At 40.3% G+C, this 20284-nt stretch overlaps 1 protein-coding gene and 1 long non-coding RNA gene across 3 annotated transcripts in view; one reads left to right on the top strand and one right to left on the bottom strand.

Annotated features, from left to right (window-relative positions):
* Window positions 1-2164: 2164 nt before the first annotated feature.
* LOC148223683 (uncharacterized) lies at window positions 2165-8456 on the bottom strand. Its single transcript, XR_015803947.1, has 3 exons — window positions 8227-8456; window positions 8099-8157; window positions 2165-6495 (listed from the first exon to the last, which is right to left on the bottom strand). It is a non-coding gene; the product is annotated as an uncharacterized LOC148223683 (long non-coding RNA).
* A 366-nt stretch (window positions 8457-8822) lies between these two features.
* LRIG3 (leucine rich repeats and immunoglobulin like domains 3) overlaps window positions 8823-20284 on the top strand; it is a 45388-nt gene continuing 33926 nt past the window's right edge. Inside the window, exons 1-3 of one of the 2 annotated variants that reach the window (XM_014871194.2) lie at window positions 8823-9161; window positions 16224-16295; window positions 16562-16636. In XM_014871194.2, the coding sequence (XP_014726680.1) occupies window positions 8974-9161; window positions 16224-16295; window positions 16562-16636 (335 nt within the window). In that variant the 5' untranslated portion in view covers window positions 8823-8973. Of the gene's footprint in view, window positions 9162-9231; window positions 9530-16223; window positions 16296-16561; window positions 16637-20284 lie in introns of those variants that run through there. The other variant, XM_088165598.1, reaches the window with a different exon arrangement.

Raw genomic sequence — 20284 nt, 5'->3', positions numbered from 1 at the left:
GTGTTGTTGATATCTTTCTAGAAGATTGCTTTTTCTAATGCTGAGGTCAGTACCATCCAAGGAGAACTGTACACTAAACTGTTTGTCTTGTGGCAATGCTAAAGCATTGCAGCCTTATATCCTATTTATTTCCTTTACACAAGCTGAACAGCAATTGAGAACACAACTGCAAGGAGAGTCCCTGAACTAGAAGTTCCTTCTTTGGAGATTACAGCACACTACTAGGAAAGTATTTGAAAAACCAACATACACAACTCTTTGACATGCTAAGTATTTCGTTTGATAGACTGAAGAATGTAGAAGGGTTAGTGAAAGGGAGAAATTAGTGAGAGGAGATGACTAGACTTCAAACAGGGAAAACAACAAAGGAAAATCTTCACAACTGACAACATCAGGGAAATGAATTCTGAGGGTTATGTTAGCTTACGCTAGCAGAAAACTCATTTGATAAAGTTACTTAGGGTCAAAAGAAGTTGTAGCCGTGGAAAGGGTTATTAACCCTTTAGATGTGGTGGAAATAAGGCACAGCTACATGGTCATCCCTCAGGATGGGAAGGAGACAAGTTTTATTCAGAAACACATTTGCTTAAATAGAACGACTCGTAACTCCAAGGGCAGAACAAAGATGATTGGTTCAGAGAGAAGACACCTCTTTTCCAGGGCCTGGTCACGAACCACAACAGGTGTTCTATCTTTGTTATTATTCCTCTCTATTTTGACCAAGTTATCATCCTGGGAGAGATTTTCCCTGGCCTTCAGCTGGACCAGCTTACCAGCCTGGGAACAGAGCTGACAAGCTCTGGCCTGGAATATTTTCCACGCTGGCTCTCTTAAGTGAGTGTCCACAAGAAGTGCCATGATCATTAGGAAATTGACAAACCTCAGTTTCTCAGTGGTCACTGGCAGCTAACAGGGTACTTGGAAGGTGACATCTCCATTTCAGAGACTTCCCAGACCATATTGCCTGAATATCAGAGATGTACAAGAGGCCACAGGAACTTTTGCTTGTATAAGGTTCCCGAAAAGGATTCATACCAGGATCTCTTGAAGTTTCTCCTGATTCCATATTAACAAGATCAAAGCAAAGACTGTGTTGCAGACCATTGTTCACCAATGTGGCCAGCTGGTGCACAGGGCTGGTGTTGGTTGCAACTCCTGCTGGGATGTAGCTGGCACCGAGCCCATTCAGATCTGCAGGCTGTATGCTGCTGTCAGATCCAGCCTGCTCTTTGATGCTCTGGCTCAGAAAGTCAGACATTATTGGCAAACATAGCTATTTCAAGTAACCACTTGAACAGCTGTGGAACTGGTGCAACGTGTGTTTGGCCAAGTTCTTATCAGGACAGTGCTTGCTTATTTTTTTGCATATAATAACTGGGAAAGCAAGAGGCAGCAGACAGCAGAAGGGGGAGAGCAACTCCAGATGACACTACAGTGTGCTATGACTCACTGGTTTCCCAATAATGGCAATGGGATAGCTTTGTGCAAAATTTGAAGTGCTGCTTGCTGCACTGCAACACTAGGTATTAATTTTGTGAGAGCTGGAAACTCTGTCTTCCTGACCTTGCTACCAGCTTTTTGTAGCTTACTCCATTCCTCTCCTTTAATATGTGACTTCCAAGAAGAATGTCATACTTTATCCCAGTCCTCACCAGAACATTATTTCTTTCTTTTGCATAGAAAACTCCAGGTGATATACCCCAAAATGCTTCCTATATTGTTGTTGTTGACACATACTTATTTAGTTTGTGATGCACTACTAGATCTTTCTTCCATATGCTCCTAATTTTGTATTTGTACATGATACTTCACTTATGCATAGCACTTCCCATTTGGTCTACTAAATCTTGTAAGATTTATCCTGTTAATAAGTCCTTAGTAGAACTTGTTACATTAGCAGGAAGCAAAGTAAACTATAACAGGAGTATAATAAAATTTAAAACTACAGTTCATATTTGTGATAAATTTTGCTTGCTATTGTTACAATGACATTTAAAGTACTGTGATGGGTTGATGCTGGTCAGATGCCAGGCACCCACCAAAGCCCTGACTCACTCCCCCTGTGGCCGGACATAGGAGAAAAAATATAACAAAGGGTTCATAGGTTGAGATAAGGAACGGGAAAGATCACTCATAAATACTATCATGGGCAAACAGGCTCAACTTAGAGAAATGAAGTTAATTTATTTCTAACAAAATCAGAGTGGGATAATGAGAAGTAAAATAAACCCTGAAAAATGCCTCTCCCCTGCCCCTTCCTCCTTGGAGCTCTACCTCCTACTCCAATGGCTCAAGGAGGCAGGGAATGGGGGTTATAGTCAGTTCACCACGTGAGGATTCTCCTGCTGCTCAGGGGGAGAACTCATTCCCTGGCTGCATCATGGGGTCCCCTCCCACGGGAGACAGTTCTCCATTAACTTCTCCAGTGCGAGTCCAACTCAAACAATAGTTCCCCGCAAACTGCAGCAACGTGAGTCCATCCTATAGGCAACAGTCCTCCCAAAACTACTGCAGCATGGGTCACTCTTCCATGGGGTGCAGTCCTCCAAGGACAGGCTGTTCCAGCATAGGAGCAGGACTCCTCTCTCCACAGGCCTCCCATGGGGTCACAGCCTCCTCTCAGGCATCCACCTGCTCTGATGTGGGGATCCTCTATAGGTTGCAGGTGGATCTCTGCATCCCTATGGTTTTCCATGGCCTGTAGTGGCACAGGTGCTTCACCATGATTATCACCACGGCCTGCAGGGGAATCTCAGCTCCAGCACCTGGAACGCCTCCTCCCTCTCCTTCTTCACTGACCTTGGTGTCTGCAGAGTTGTTCCTGTCACGTATTATCACTCTGTTCTTCTCTGGCTGAAATAAAACTATGCCACAACTTTTTTTATCTTTCTTCTTAAATATAGTACAGCATTTCTGATTGACCCAGCCTTGGCCAGTAGCATGCCCATTTTTTAAGCCACCAGGGACTGGTAATGTTGGACACAGAGGACGCTTCTAGAAGCTTCTCACAGAAGCCACCCCTGCAGCCTCCCCACTACCAAAACCAGGCCACGCAAAACCAATACAGGTTCCCATTACAGAAAGAAATTTGAGAAATATGCTCCCATATTATTCTATTTAGCTTAATGTGCATATTTGAAGGCAGACATTGAGAATCATTTGAAAAAAACAGGGTCTAGATTAAACTAGTCATACGTCTCTTTTTAGGTAAAAGGAGAAAATCTTCAGAGACTGATTCATTCTAAATTTTTTGATTGTCTATTTTAGAAAGGTAGTAATCACTTCCTGGATTTGTCTTTTTCCACTGACTACAGAAGAAGCCAATACAAATGCTTTAGAAGAGATACCAAATTTCCAAATTGCTAAGATTACACAAGATGAGTCCCAGCTGCAGCTTATTCTCCCCCTAGAACAGACAATCAGACAAATTCTTCAAAGATTTCAGGCCTAACTCCCATTGATTTCTCACTGTGAGATTCTTTAAACAGTTGACTTCAAGGAGAGTTACACACCTAAAAGTAGTGAATACTCAACATCGGGTCTGCAAAACACTGATAAAAATCTTAAAAATCGCCTGTGGCTATTTAAGCAGATACAGCCTTCAAGACTTTTTCCCTGTGCCAAAATTTTCCATCTACACTGCAGACAGGAACTTATGTTTGAGCTTTAGGTACCATAATCCCCCACCCCACGGAAGGGGAGCAGAGAAGAGCCAAAGACATTACTGTCTGGAAGACACACTGCTAGGTTCAACAGAGCACTCTTTCAGATTCCCTTTTAGACCACTTCTTGATCTTCCTTACCACAAAATGTTTAATTTTAAAAGATTATGTAAAACCCCTCAATAAACTAAAACAAGTAGAACAGACCTGGCAGGTGTTTTGTTAAGTAGCACCATACTGAAATTACATCTACTTATTTTTTATTGAAATTGACAACATTTCAACTTGAGTGTTCCATAATGACATAAAACTATGTCTTATTTTTTCCTCTTTGAAGTTCCATCATTGTAGCTGTTGATTGTTTAATTGTCCTTCCAATCAAGCACTTAACTTCCTACTTAGCCCTACACAGGACATAACTTGAAGACATTAACAATCGTCACTAATGTAGATTGCCTTTGGATGTTTTAAGTTTATTTGCAATGAAGGCAAATACTTACTGTTTGGATTAATTCTATAAAAGCTGAACATTTTATGCCCTAGGGAAAGTTTTCAGAGTTCATATGGCTTTTCTGGTTGTAATCAGTGCATTCAAATTATGCGTAATTTGGTTTTCATGGTTTCACTGTTGGATCACATAAAGTCAATTATAATTACTACCAAAAATAAATTTCTGTATGCACCTTGGAATATTCACTGTGGAGTTATGACACACTAGGAGATTCACAATTACTAGGAAATTATTTAAGAATATTTTATTATTTTCCTCAAATGCAAATGAAATTGCAATGGTTAATCACAGGATTTGCAATAAATGGTCATGAAGTCTTAGTGCAACTATAATCTATAATCAATTGTTATACCAAATGGGCAGAAGCAAAGGAAGGTGGAAAAGCTCTTAATTTAGAGTAATTTCCATTAAAAATGCAATTGGATGTGATTATTCTTTACACATAAAGAAGTAAAAAGGTTCTTCTGCATACAATACAAAGGTTTTGTGGGACTCTTTAGTAACTTCCAGACAGGTGCCTGAGGCAAAACTTTCTCTTGCTTATTGCAAGGTATTTCATGTAGGCAACCAGCCTCCACAAAATGCATGTCCTGCTCCACTTTTTTTTTTTTTTTTTTGTAAGCAGGATGAGTCTTACTGGTTCATCTCTCCTTTGAGCTGTGGTTTTAGAAAAAAAATTTTGTTAGCCTTAAGATTATTCTTTCTAATGGACTAAACTGGTGAATCTCCAATAAGCAGTAATAATCTTGAGAGCATGAACTCTTCATTTCCTTCTCTCAGTTAGCTCTAAACATCTTCTTTGACAATAAATAAAACTGATTAGGAATAAATAGATAGGACATTAATTCTGCCAATGCTCCTTAAGGGTTATTTACTAACAGGAAAGTAAATGGATGGGCCATTGGTTTCTATCTCACTCTATCAGAAGTATATGTGCCAGAGTGTAAGCAATGTTGTTCTGCTTTGCTTCTGCTTTTTGCTGCTGAACCCTACGCAAGTCACTTATTTTAGCCATGAAAAGTAGAAAATCTGAAATGAATATCAGACACAGATTCAAAGGTGATCCAGGAGTGCATGGGAAGACTTTTAATTCCTGAAGTGGCCTTAGAAGACAAAATCGTTTAGTATTTAGTAGATGTAACTGTTCAGTCCTTTTGACCTTCTGATATTAATCCTGCAGATCTAACTACACATAACTATATACAACTATATGTAATTGTCTGATGTAATGACTTGAGATTCCTTTGCAAAATGAATAAAAAACCTGTAATTAGATTAACTGAAGTCCTACTAATGTTATAAAAGATGTTCTAATTTAAATTCAGAACAGAAAATGTGTAGCACTTTAATTTAGTTTTGCTTAATTTAGCAATAGGTAAATTATTTTTAATAATCTGCTAAACCCAGTCTGATTTAGGGTTGACCTTTTCTGGAAGTAAATTATTTGAAAACAGTGCCTGATTTTAGTGCATTAATGATATGCAAAAAAAAAAATCATACTTAGCTTCTGGGTGTGTCTTTTGCCTGAGGTGAATACATATTTTAAACAAGGTATGTTTGGACTTGAATCTTTAAATCTGTATTTATCTGATTTAAAATAATCAGAGACTGAAAATAATACCATTAAAATCAAGCCAAAACGTCCAAAACAGTGGGCTGTATCTCACTACACAATCCCCTGTCCTCCACTCCCAATCCATATACAGGACTATGCTTGGTAGTGTTGTGGAGGAAACTAATTTCGTTAGCCAAAGAGAGCTTGAGGGTCTAGTTTTACAAGAACCTTTCTCTGAAGCCATGCTTCCCTCTCCTCAACATCATTCCCTCAGGCTGACCTGTATTCAGGCAGTCATAGAGAGGACTGCCTTTGCATAATCATGAGTAAAGTCTCTTCCTTGTGCAGCTAATGGAAAAGTGGATAAGGAAATTATTCCAACTCAGAATTAAAGAGTGAGAGTGTGTGTGTGTGGTATTATTTTTAAGGGGTTTCAGTCAAATCAGTCCCCTAATCCTGGTGAATTCTGCAGTTACACTAATGCCAATCCAAAGAATGGTCACCAGAAGCTCCCTGATACATGTGGAGATAACAGAGTAAATGAATGGGACACCTCTTATTTTGATATAAGCTTACTTTTAAGCTTATACAATACAGTCCAGCCAAACTTGTGAAGGAGGAATTTCTATTTGCTTATGTACAGCCACAGTGCACACTCAACCTAAAACCAATGATGAAGAGACTCCTGGAACTGAGGGTTGCCAGAGCTTGCAGTGATCATGAGGTGCAGAATCGCTCCCTGATACTTCTGAAGAGAGCAAATCTCCCTGTGGGAAAAAAGACTTTCTGTCATGGACTTTGAAGTACACATACATATAAGTATATATTAGCGTTGTAAGAGTCATAATATTGATTACTTTGAGAAAAGAAGCTGCAAAGATAAATGAAGTAATTTTCTGAATTGATTTACCTTGCTTAACTTAAAACAGCTTCATATATTACTAGCACTAAATATGCATTAGGTTTTTCTAAGGACACAGTATTCCCTGACTGTGTGAGTGGTTTTCAAAATTAGAAAACCAATAGTTCCTGCTCTTTTCATCTTTTTTCCCCCCTGCTTTTGTTTCTCAGATTCTCTCTTGTTCCATAGTTCACACATGCACCATATATATTATTGACTGCTATGATAAATTAAGTTCAAAATGCTTTGTTTCTAATTTTTCTTTTCCTTGGATGTTAAAACTGACAGCTTAATGACTCTCTTGCCTCCTACTAGTGAATCACCACCCTTACCAACACTCAAGATAAGAGAAGCTCACTTTTCCCAGAAAAATGAGGCCCATTGCTGTGCACTCTGGGAACTATAATACAAAGCTTAGTTATTTTAAATCTATTTTAACTTTTGTAGATCATTTAATGACTACCTGGAACAACATAAAGATCCTTCTCTTTAATTTTGATTACTCTGCAAAATTAGCAAGTATAACATATCTTACCAATATATAAACACATGCTCAAGTATCTCTGTATCTTGGTGTTAATGGTGTGAAACAATTGGACAGCTAGAACCAATGCTGTAACTTGAGAAAAGCTTTCCCACTGACATCCATGGAAACACGTACAGATTAGTGATGGATAACTTCAAAAATCCAGATTTGGCACTGTCCTGCTGTCTGTTTAGAACAGCTCAGTGTTTCACAGGCTTTGTTCATCTAATGTCACCCTAATGTTTTCCAAAGGAAGACTGGAAGAGAAACTGCACTACTGACATGACAATGGTACCAGGAGAGTCTTCATTCACTTTACATAAAAAACAGTAACTTGTAAAGAAATACTAAGTAATTTATATCCTATATTTTGTTCCTTTGCTCGTTTGCTTGCTTTTGTATATAGAAAAAAGAGGGCTCCTGCAGCATTTGTTTGTTTTCTCATGGTAATTTCCTTAAGGAACAGCAGTGATCAATGGAGCACAAGCCGACAAAACATTGCACAGCTCTGTACACCCTCTGTACATCTGAAACAGTCGTGTTGATAGTGGCACATGAATGTTTGTACTTAGTTAAGACTTGTCAGTCTGGCTTCCAAACTCATGACTCCTGGCTAAAATGTAGTTTTGTTTCTTTAGCAAAAATCCCCATATCATCAGATATACATGGAAACAATAAAAACCGGGACAAAGTTTCAGCCTTACTAATCTTGATTCTGGAGCTGTCAAACTTCTTGAGGCTCCAGGTTCACAGTGTGTAAGATGTCTGCCATCTTTCAGGTGTACATATAAAGGTGGGAGTGAAAGCAGTGTTCGTGCGCAATTTGACGGCTGGTGCTGCGGATTAGGGGGGTGTGAAGCCTTCAGTAATTGAATCCGTTGCAGGGTTCGGGCTTACATATGGAACTTGAACAATAGGTATTTACTTAAATTACACAGATTACCTCAGAGATGTGGAATCTGTATGTTCTGCCCATTTTCCTGAACCTTTGGAGCCGGGATCCTGTGGGGAACATAATGGGTTTAATTTAGCCGTGTAGGACCCGGAAGGCAGGAGTTAACCTCACCTCACCTTTTACATGCCAGTGACCCCAGGCTTGGCTGGGAAGCCCTTGGGGCCTCTGGAGCAGCTTCTCGATTACGACGACACAGGCCACCTGGTGTGATGGCAAAGGAAAACCCCGCGCAAGCACGGCCATGGTGCCCGTGCCTTCTCGCCTCGGCCCGCGCCTGGTGGGTGATGCTCAGGGAACACAGAGCCTGCTGCCCGCTTCCGCTCGCCCATGGAGAGGCCGAGGCCAGCAGCAAAACCCCACAGCAGCGCCCGCCGTGCTCGAAACGGGCATGTGCTGCGGCCCGGAGCGGAGCGGGGGCCTGGGGCTGCCACCGCCAAGGCCTGGCAGCAGTGGGATACGATGCCGGCCCGGTCCGGTCCGGTCCGGTCCGGTCCGGTCCGGCGCACCACCCCGCACGCCAGCCCCGCGGGGCCCGGCCGCGGCTGTCACATGGCACGGGGAGGGGGCTGCGGCGGGGCGGGCCGTGCTCGGGGCTCCCCCGGCCGCGCGGAGGCGGGCTGAGGTGGCGGAAAGTTTGCGGAGTGGCTGGCGGCGGTGGCGGCGCTGCGGTCCCCTCCCGCTTTCTTGTCTTTACTTTTTTCTACACCCCCGTCTCCCATCGCCTTCTCCCCCTCAGCGGCCGCTCCGGGGCATGAGCGGCAGCCACCACCCGCGCTGAGAAGCAGGAGGTCGTGCCGCGCCTCGGTTCTGTCAGTGGGGAGAACGCCAGGGACGGGAGCGCGGGCAGCGGCTCCGAGCCCGCCATGCTCCGCCGGCCCCGCACGGCGCCCGCCGTCCTCCTGGCGCTGCTCCTGCTGCCGCTGCTGCTGGGCGGCCGCCCCGCCGCCTCCCTCTGCCCCGCGCCCTGCCGCTGCTCTGGGCACCTCGTCGCCTGCAGCCGCCTGGAATTGAGCCGGCTGCCCGAGCGGCTGCCGCGGGGGGCGGTGCAGCTGTGAGTATCGGGGCGGCGGGCACCGTGGTGGGCTGAGGGCGCCCGCCCGCGTCCGCCCGCCCGCCATCTTCTGCCCCAGGGGCCGCGGACGGGCGGGCTTTGAGGGGAGCGCGGGTGTGGTGGCCGCAGAGAGATGCGGGAGCGGGCAGCGCTAGGGCCGCGGTCGAGCTGTCAGCGGGCCCGGCCGGGGAGCCGGCGACTGCAGCAGGACAGAGTCCCTTGGGGCGGGCTGCGGCCCCGAACGGTGGTGGCGATAAGCGCCGGCTGAAATGTGCCCGGGAGTTCTGCTCAGTGTCGGAGGGGGCGAGGAAGAAGTTCTGTGGACTTTGTTGGACAACGTGCAGTAATCATCACGTTAAAGCTGATCGGTGTGTCGGGAAAGCTGCTGTTCGGTTTTCTTCGTGCAGCTCTTCATTCCTAACTGGGTAGTTTCTGCGCTGCGATGGTGCGGGCCCGGTCGGCCCCGTAGCGCGCAGTGGCCGAGAGCTCAGGGCTACCTGGGGAAAAGTTAGTTTCAGTGGCAAACTTATATAGCAAAAGCATAAATTAGGTCAGCTTTCTAAAAGCTTGAAAATGGCCGAGGGACTTATCACGTTTGTTTTTTATCGCTTGTCACTGAAAGATCTTCTATATTAGTCGTATTAATTTTCTATTACGTTTTTAAAGCAGATCGAGATAAGGGCTTTAAAGTAAACAGGAAGACTTTCAATTAGTTGTGGCTAATTCTGTTCAATTGCCTCGTCTGGAGGTCATGCTGCTTTACTCATGAATGCGGATGGCTGTATTGACACCATATGGAACTGAACACAGGCATGGCTGTGGGAGTTGAATATTTCCAGGACTGGTATAGGAAAGTGTGAGGGAAAAGAAAGTTTTTTTAACTTATGTGACTGAAACATACGGATCTACTACTGGATCTGCTTTACATTTAACAAGTGGTTTTGCTTTATATTACATTTCATCTCTCTTACTCTTTTGAGCTCTTTCAGTATATGCCCACTTAAGTTTTTTGACAAAACCTAAGGATTTTATTTTGATATAAGGTAAGCTTTATAGTTTAGTTTCTTAGCATACATCGGTGCTGTTGAAATTCAGGTATGGTAAATAAAAACACAAGGGGAAAATCACAGAACTTTTCATTTTTTTAAAGTTGATTTAAAAAGCGTTTTTCGTTAGCAGTAATGCAAATTTGTCTTTTATACTTAGGTTCCCGAGAGACAATAAAACGCATTGCAGGACTTTTTTTGTTAGCACAAGGGACATTTTTCTAATTAGAATTCCCTTGGTAGTGTAAATTGCCCTTATGTAAGTCCACATTCCTTTAAAAGTGTGAGAAAATAAGTTCCACTTGTATAAATAAGCTTTGGTCTGTTGTAAGAAACCCTGCTGTGATTACTCATTGGACAGCTGTGTCACTTGCTTTTAAACTCACAGAAGTACATCTTTGTAGGTGTCACCAAACCATGCGGTCTGGCCGCTTTTGTGTAAATATTTCTTTTGTTTGTGACAAATGCCTTAGAAGTACCCAGCTCTTTCTTCCTTCTTTTCCATCTTAATAAGAACCAGGAAGAGTGTGGCGTTTTCTGTTACTTCCACCTACCCCACTACCTGGATCTGGAATTGTGCAATCTGAGAATAAATGCGTTCAGTTTTACATATGCAAAAAAGGTTTGACTAGTCTGGATTATTGTTGCAACAAACTGCACATTACAAATTGTCGAAGACTGTTTATGAATTTTATTGCTATATGTCTACTGTGTTTTCCATGCAACTCTATAGTGGGTATAGCCAAAGGCTAATAGTTTAATTGCAGGCTTTCCAGTCCTCTTGAGAAAACAACAGGTTTTTTACCACTTTCTCAACATACACAGATGAGACTCCCAAGCAGGCGAGTGAAGGCTCTTCTGCCTGAGAAGGTCTAGGCCCATTTTTGGCTTTACACCTTCCTTTACCCATCTGTACTTGCCCATCTGGAGAACAGGTTTTTGAAACTCCTGCTGCATTCTTTCATGCCTTGTTTTGTTCACATTCCCTGCTTAAATAACATGAGAGTGACCTTAGAATGGACAGAGGGGAAAAAATTGAACCTAAGTTCTTCTTGGTGCCAGGTGTAAATCTACTGCTTTGTATGGAAGTGGCTTCACAAAGTGGAGTGTAAACAGGCTGTAATTGCCAACTTTACTGTGATTTTAGCCAAAAATACTGTATTCTATTACCTTATCTTCATGAGTGATAACGGTCTGCTGAAAACTGATAAACATTTATAATGGCTTTGTGTACAGATAGTTTTGAAGTTGGATGTTCGTCCTGATATTGTAAGAATGTGGCCTTAGAGCTTGAAGAGGAGGAAGAGTGTTGAGCATTGGCCAGCGTCCTCCATGTGTGCAAACTCCCACTGGCACTGCAGTTCCCTTTGCCAGGTTCACTCAGGAATGCTAGAACTGTCGGTGGGGCAGGAGGGAAAGTCTGAAAAATGGTTTTCACTTGTGTTTGCATTACATCTCTAGTATTTACATTTTATAAATCCTCTAGTTCTCTACCAGAATTGCCAGAAAAAAAAGCTGTATGGTTTTCACAGCTGTTTTTCAATATTTTCCAGACTAAAGCTTGAGCATAGCAAGCTGATTTATGAGTCACTTTGGATCAGTGTCTTAGAACAGCTACAGCCTGGCTTTTTGTTTTTCAGCTCTGCTGATTTCTGCTGAATTAGCAGCTCTATAGGCCCCAGTGGGACTGATTAAGGAACTGTTGCTGGATTTGCATTTTAAAATTTGACTTGGAGCTCAGGTTTCTGAGTTCTCTAAGGAAGAAGATGATAATTGTAACTAAGTGTTGTAAATTAAGTTCGAGTCTAAAAGTTATATCTATAAAGTGTGTGAAGAAGCACTTGCCTTCTCCCTTTATGCATTAGACTTCCTTTCAGTTTTTAATCACACATTGATGTTTAGAGTTAAGTTTCAGCTAATGCTGAGCCTTGTGAGTTACAAAAGATGGTCATACAAACATAACGGAACTTAGAAAATAGTTTCTTTCATAGAATAGGTTCTCAGAGGGTAAAACTATGGCATGCTTTCTCAAGTGGAGGCAATTCTACTTAAATGTCTAATCACTTCTATTAGAAATGCAGGGTGAAGAACAGGGATATATGCTTACTATTGTTATAAATAATTTCTTATTTGGTTTCTGACTTTTCAGAGTGTGTTCTGTTCTATCTTCTATGACTTTTGAAATTCTAGTAGCAAAAGTAATCACAGAGGGAATTTTCTCCTCCCTTGCAATTTGGTTTTAACATACAAGGAAAATTCAGAAATGGAAAACACAGAGTAATAATGTTTGAACAACGTCAGTTGCATTTCTGTGAAGGAGAAATAAAACTTAATTTTCCAGCTTTTTCTCCGTGCTTGTTTTAGGTATGTTGAGGAATGCATTGGACTGAAATAAACTTGTAGCTTTGCAACTGGGATGATAGATTTTTGTATTTAAGAAAAAATTGTGCCAATTCAGTGCTTATAAGTTTGAGAAACTTCTACAGGCTTAACCTTCACTTAGATTATTAGTAAGAGGCAAATACTTTTAACTCTTGGTTCATTTCCAACCACTCTGATTGAACTTGAGATGTAACTTACAAGGCTTTTTTTCCTGAATTTTCATGAAGTTTCCTATGCTGGTAGTACTCAAGCAATGTTTAATAAAATATTTATAATACATATTTTATGCAACTATTGGTAGACAACCATATATACTGTATGAAACAGGCAATTCAGTATTGTCTGGAGAGTTGGGCATTTTTTGTTGGATTTTTGCTTTGGGATTTTTTTCCATCTTGTATTTGACAACTTGCTGTAAGTAAACCAGGCATAAGAAATTTTTATGTATGATTTTTTTAAAGTAGGTGCTACTTTAAAATGTGAAAATGTGAATGTATCTTTAGTGTTAAAAAACAAACACAGAAAAAGTAGTTTGAAACCTAATGTTAGTTATGCTCATGGTTGCCTTGATAGACTCCAGATGGATGTGAGCTTGAGCTATGAGTGAAAGTGTCTGGCTCCAGTGTGGTGATCATGCACAGCAGTGGTTGTAATTGCAGGATTTTTATAGTTTAAGGACTCTGCCAGATTTTTTTTTTAACCTGTTATAACTCCAGCAGAGCAAATCTACTCACGTCTGTTACTGTCTGGTAGGTCCTTTAGCCTTAAATAAACCTTTTGCAGAGATTTTAGGTGAAATGAAGAAATGCAGTTTTTTAACACTAATGTTGAAAACCCTTTGTTGAAATAATTACCGATTCCTAGGTCTTGTCTTAAGCGTGAACAACAGCAACATGTTAGACACCAACAGCCATAACTTAACTAAATTTTGGCTGTTTATTTGCATAGTTCTTACAGTCCCTTCAGACTAAAGCCAAATATTGAATTAAGTTTAAGGGCAAAAACTATCTCTGCCTTTAAGGACCAAGTTAGATTGCTGTCTAGATTTTTGTAGCAGCATATTTTTTCAGTGTTTACACTTAAGAATGCAGTGTGAGAATTTCAAATCTGTGAAGCTAATGCCTTCAGATGTTAAACAAAGGGTTTTTGCTCCAGTGTGTCGCCTGGAGAATGTTTGCACTAGATTTTTAAGCAGTGAAAGATGCAGTCCTCCAACTTCAGCTTGGTTAACCTAATATGCAGGAGAACTCAAAATCATAATAGTGAAACTAAAATTAATGGGCTTTTGAAAACATTGACACTATATTCGTTTTCCATTGTTAAGAGGGAAATCTGTAGGGATTTAGACACCTGAAAAAAGGCACAGATATATTAGGTGCTTGAGGTCAGAGTTGAGTCTCTGAAAACATCCCCTCTGTCGCCACCTGAGTAGAGTGTGTTCCCCTTCTGTAATTAGCTCTTCCCCAGCCCTCAGCCCCCTTCCTTTGTTCTGGAAAATGCCATTCACACCTGCAGCTCTGCCCTGTTCCTGTGCAGCCCTGGCTTGGGAAATGCAGCCACATCTCTTTTTCCCTGCCTGTGGCCCTGAGCCAGGCTCTGGTTCCACAGCTCAGCAGCTCACTGGGCCTGGTCCAGTTGGCTGGCTCAGAGCACACCTTACAGCTGAGTACTGGTGCTACCCCTCATAATACCCGTATATGCCTGGGATTATTTTTTATACTTAATTTTATTGCTACTGGGGGCTTTTTTAACTGCCAACTGCAGGAAAGGACAAAAGTGACAATGAAACTGTCCTGGCAACATAGAACAAGTCAGTTGGAAGAATCTAAAACAGATTTACTATTCACATGTTCTACTAAGGGAACCTAGGTGCCTGGCTGGGTTGCAGCATTACACCTGTGCTGAGGATGGAGTCATGGGTGCAGGGGAACTAGATTTCCCTGGATCTGTGGGTTTTCAGAGCTTAGTCACAGAGCAGAATGCCTGGCATAGACCCTGAATTTGACTTTGTTTAAGCCAGTTCTGGTCTGTGTGCAGCAGGGATATGTTGTTCCTCAGCTTTCTTCACTTCTGGAACTGTGGATGGAGAGTAGACATGTCTGTGGCAGTCAGGCCTGTGTTTGGCATGCTCAGCACGCTTGACTGTACTGAGTCATCTTACCCAGAAAAAGCGAGGAATCATGTAGTTTCCTCATAGACTCAACTTGAAATAACACTTTATGCCTGTGTGGCTTGATGAGGACCCCAGGTATGGTGGATGACTCTTTAGTGCTTAATTAGCACAGGCAAAACTATGATGGAGTGTGAGCAATTTTTTTTTAATTGATGCTGATGCTGCAGCTGCTCACTGCTGAGGTGTGCTGAATAATTTTGTTATATGTCTGTATTACAAACACTCACTGGAGTGAATTTAAGAACTCATTTAAAATAATGTCGTTTTTGTTAGCTGGCTTGGATAAATGCAGTGTCCTAACTTGGAACAAATGCTTGCAGATGGCTGGACTGATGCTGGTGAGGTAGTGATAATCTATAGCAGGGGAATAGAAAATTGCACATTTTGGTGGATGACTGACTAAGAAGGGGGAGGCCTTCAACAGAGCTAGTCATGGTTACAAGATGAGTTGTGAGACTGTACCACTTGTGCAGAAGTTTAGAGATGTGCAGGTTTGAGTTCCTGCAGTTCTCTTTTCTGTCTTTTACTTTCCGGTCACTCTTATTTCTGTTATGTTTCCAGTACTTCTGAGCCTACAGTAAAAATTTCTTAGGACTCTTGTATGGTGTCAAGTCTTTGAGAGGGTAAAGATGCATGGCACTGTAAGGAAAAGTACTTCTTGTGGTCAACAAGAAGTGTTGCATTTTTAGTACCTAGCTTGTTTCGTAGCAAATGCTACTAAGGTGCTAACGATTGCTTGCAAACTGCATCATTACTAGAGATCTTCAATACAGCATGGCACAAGCTAAGTGTTTGAGCTACTTCAAGTGTAATTAAGTGTGGTATTAATATCACTAGTACACAGACATCTTGAAACTCAGAATTAGCCCTTGCTATTTCTTAAGATCTCCATTAGATTTGGTTATGTGGGAATGCTGTCCTGAATATTGTGAAAGCATGAAAATACAATTACAATTTATGGGCAGTCCTCATTGTGTATTTGTGAGCTATGCATTGCTTTTGGGAAGTGGGTGAGAAGAGTGAAATATTATGATTAACCCAAGTAATGAGACTGCAATGACAGTTGTTTTCTGAATTTTCCTTGTTGAAGTAACAAAGAGGTTGATATAGACAAATCTTTTGTTGTGAGGGGATGTGGGAGTGGGGTTGTTGGTATATCTGAGCCAAAATCTTTAGATGTTTTCCATGGGCCCTATGCACATTCCAGTGAACAGTTCTATTCTCTTCAGAGGTACTAGGAATTTCGTTGACACTGCTAGCATTGATCAAGGTACTTGCATTTGTATCTGTATATGTATACTTTGCATAAGCAAATGAGTTTCTATTACAATTTTACGAATATAAAAAAATCTTTTTATGTACTTGGAGACAACTGAGAACATAATTTGGATTGAAATTGTACTGCTTTACCTGATACTGTATGGTAAAACTGACAGGGTGTTTATTTTTGTAACCTCGTAGGGACTTAAGTCACAACAAATTATCTTCAATCAAGACTGGTATCTTGGATCACCTTCATAGTCTTCAGGAAGTGTAAGTTAATTTGTCTTAATTAAAAGCCATACCAAAACATAAACCCCAATCAAAAATACCCAACCTGTGTTTGTGTATGCTAATTGTATATTTATTTCTCTCGGGATGGTTGCTTGAACAACAAAAATGCTGTTCTTATATGTTACATTAAGTGAAACTGGAAGTTTTTTTAATTTTGAGGTGACACAGCTCAGCAGTTTAGCAAGTCCAGTGTACATACTTCTGATTAACATCAAAGCTAACTCTCTCTTTTGTAATATTAATAGGAAGTTGAACAACAATGAACTGGAGATCATTCCAGATCTGGGACCAGTCTCGGCAAATATAACTCTTCTGTCTTTGTAAGTAGATCTTACTTTTGTCCCTGGTTAGTGGAACTAACTCTACAGGGTTCGTGGAAATGTGTGCATTACAGAGATTAAAGTAAAATAATTGGAAATAGAGCAGCTTGTGGTTAGGAAGTTGATTATGTCATATTATTTAGTAGTTCTTTAAAATGTGTATAATTGAGCTTAATCCTTGTAGTTTTTGTGCTTCCCAGGTGCAAAGACTGCATTAGAATTAATTTATGTTGTGGTAGTGTCCAAAAGCCTTAGTCCTGTTGTACTAGGCACTGTATAAACATCTGTAAATGTTAGACAAACTTGTACAGTGCTGTCTTTAAAACAAAAGTTATACTCTGTCGTTATCCATCTTGACTTAGATCCTGGTGTGTTAAAGCAGAATTCCATTAATTTCACTAGGCAATACAGGGAAATCCCCTCGAGATGCAGCTTCAGAACAAGTATCTAGGTTAGATGTTTTGCCAATGTGTTGAAAAAAATTTTGAGCCCATTTTAATGTGTAGCACTTTTTTTATGACTGCAGTTAATACATAAAATTGTGACACATGATTGTGTCCGTATTCATGGCTTTTCATGAAAGAAATGAGTAGGTTACTTGGTGTTCATTTGTAATATGAGTATAAAGTTGTAAAAGGCATATAGGGCCCATAACCAAAAAAGTTGATTTTAAAGGAAATCTTATACCTGATGTTTTGATGATAAATTAGTTGGATTTTTTTTCTGTGATTTAGTTTCAATAAACTGTTGAAGGAAGGTGTAGAAAAGTAGTTACTATCATACTATTAGTTAGAAAAAAATAAAATACCTGGTTTTCATGTGTGAGATTTGTGTTTTATCAATGGGAATCTAAAGTGTCTAAAGCTATTAATATGTAGCCCTCTGGCCAAATCCTGTCCTTGAATATAAATTTCAAGTTACCTTTCTTGAAGAATCCTGAAGGGTTAAAACAATACAATAAACTTTGGAAAGCTGTTCAGTTAATTAAATTGATCACTGTTCAATTGCTTACATCTGGTGATTTATAGGGGTTTGTTTTTACTCTAGGTCCAGGTCAGCCAAGTCAGCTGGTGCAGCCGCTGTGTCTGGGCTGCTCTCTTTGAATAAGAACTAAGTGACATTTGATACCGATGTGGTTTCTTAAATCAGAAAAGAATGAAAGAAAAAGCAGATGGTGTCTGAAAAATAACTGTTGAATTTAAACACATCTTTTATTTTGCAGTAGCATTGGCATTACTTTTACACTGGCACAGCATTCTGTAGTTTAGGCATTTAATTGATCTAAAGATTATATTTCTCATATATATATATATATATATATTTGTATATATACGTTACTAGCTTGCTAAGGTCCTTTTTACCACAGGGCTAGACATATTAGCGTAATAAAGTGGTTTATATAGTCTTGCTTTACTTCTGAATTCTTAGCATTTCTCCTACTCATGGAAACTCAGCAAGTTTAGAGGAACCTAAAATCATGCTTTTGCAGCTATGTAAAAATTCTGGTATTCCTTTGAGAGAAAAAATTATTATTAGTCACTGTTGAATTGTTTGTTTCATATCCTTAGGTCCCTGGCTTGGGGCATTTACTCAGGTGGTCAGACATGGAAAAGTCTTTGTTAGATCTGTGCTATGCACTGTATATGCTAACACTTGAAAGGAAAAAAGCCCCACATTTTCTAAAAGCTTTTATCAGACTACTAATGCAGTTAAAGTTGCTCTGATTGGGTGTTAGCTTGTTCTCATTCTAATTCTGTGTGTGGATAAGGAGATTACTGAATGTAACTGTGCTACAGCTGGGATTTAATACCTCTGACTTAACGTTCTATGACTACAGCAGAGATTCCTGGAGTTTAATATAGTAGAAATAATGATTTTAATGTTCTGCGTTAACTTACAAATTCCAGTCTACAATAGTTAAGATAATTGTTCTATATCAAAATAGATGATAGAACATGATAGAAATCAGAGTGGCATTGTATTGTTCAAAAATAAAACATCTTTTGCTCAGCTTTTCTTTAAAACATAGAGTAGAATTATAGAATCGTTTAAGTTGAAAAAGACCTTTAAGGTCATCAAGTCCAACCATTGACTCAGCACTGTCAAGGCCGCCACTAAACCATGTCTGTAAAAGCCACATATGCCCATCTTGTAAATACTTCCAGAGATGGTGGCTTAAAACTTGCCCTTTGCAGCCTGTTAGAATGCTTCACAACCTTTACCATGATGAAATTTTTCCTAATATCAGTCTAAACTTTCCATGGTACAACTTTAGGCCATTTTCTTTTGTCTTATTGCTTATTACTTCAGAGAAGAAACTGACCCCCCACCTCCTTCCAGGTAGTTTTGATAGGAATAATGTCTCCCCTGAGCCTCCTGTTCTTACTGGTTGGATGTCCTTTAGGTAAAGATATTAAATTTAATTTTATAGAAAACTGTATAAATAAAGAGAAATAAACATACAGCTGTTTGGTATAAAAATATATATAGTATTTTGGTAGCATAAATTGACAAATACTCAATCTAATGATGCAGTATTTTTTCACTTCTAAAAAAGTATTTGGTTTTCTATGGTGGATGTTATTTGAAAGGGATTGAATCGAACTGAGTTAATACATCTTAAGTCATACGAAGAGAACACATATGGAACAAATAGAATATAAGTTTTAGAACCACTCTTCAGAGAAACATCTGATGACTTTCTCCAGGATTTTTAACTTCTATAAGAAAGGAGGTTGTGAAGCTTTTCCAAAGCAAATCACTGTTTCCATGCTGAGTCTCTGTTCTGGCATTCAAATAATAGCCAAAAAGAGGGTGGTGATAGTCTTCTGAAACTTGATTTGATTACATTTTTTATGAGATACATATATGTTGGTTCATTACTATCAGTTGAAAAGGCAGCTGTTTTTTTCCAAAGAATCTTCAAGGAATGCTGTAGAAGTGATACCCTCTTTTCTTGCCAGTATCTTCATTGTTGAAGAAGCTCTATTACAAGATTTCTTTCTTTTGCTTGTTAAGAATTCTCACTGAGCTGGGAAACCTTAGAATTTTACCTGTTCTGCAAGAATTTTCTTGCCCTGCAGAGGAAATTACACTGCTGTTATGTGTCCATAATAGTGCAAGTATCCCCACATGGCCATGTGTGAATTCTTTGAAGAATATAAACAAGCATGGGTGGATTATCATGTTAGTCCAGTTTCCATTTTTAGAGCAACCTCATTTCTAGCTATATAGTTGATACTTTATCTTAATAAGTTATTTACATACTAATGAATTATTTAGGATAAACATACCCAGAGCAGGAGATGTTCCCAGTCTCGTGGTCCCAGTCTGTCTGTAACATGAAACAACAATGCTAACATTCTGTTTTTACCGATGCCTATTTGAGGGTTGAGCATCTTGGGTATGAAAAGTATCAGGCACACCCCCTCACCACCACCCTGGGAGATGTGTCAGTGTGTAGGAGTGAGTATGCAAGGATATTCAGGCACACTCTTATTACATGGATGGAGATGTATCTTACGATTTTATTCATGGGATGAGTATGTATCTTGTTACATGTCATAGGAGAGCTTGTGAACCTCCTGGGAATTTGGATACTACTGTGAGCTACATGGGTGGTAGTTTGGGTTGGACAGGAGGCTTAGG

The sequence above is a fragment of the Sturnus vulgaris genome, chromosome 5 (genome assembly GCF_052056855.1).
Source record: "Sturnus vulgaris isolate bStuVul1 chromosome 5, bStuVul1.hap1, whole genome shotgun sequence".
In the NCBI taxonomy this organism is placed as follows: domain Eukaryota; kingdom Metazoa; phylum Chordata; class Aves; order Passeriformes; family Sturnidae; genus Sturnus; species Sturnus vulgaris.
Note: the sequence above shows the minus strand (reverse complement) of the source record. Positions and strands in the feature narration are given on the sequence as shown.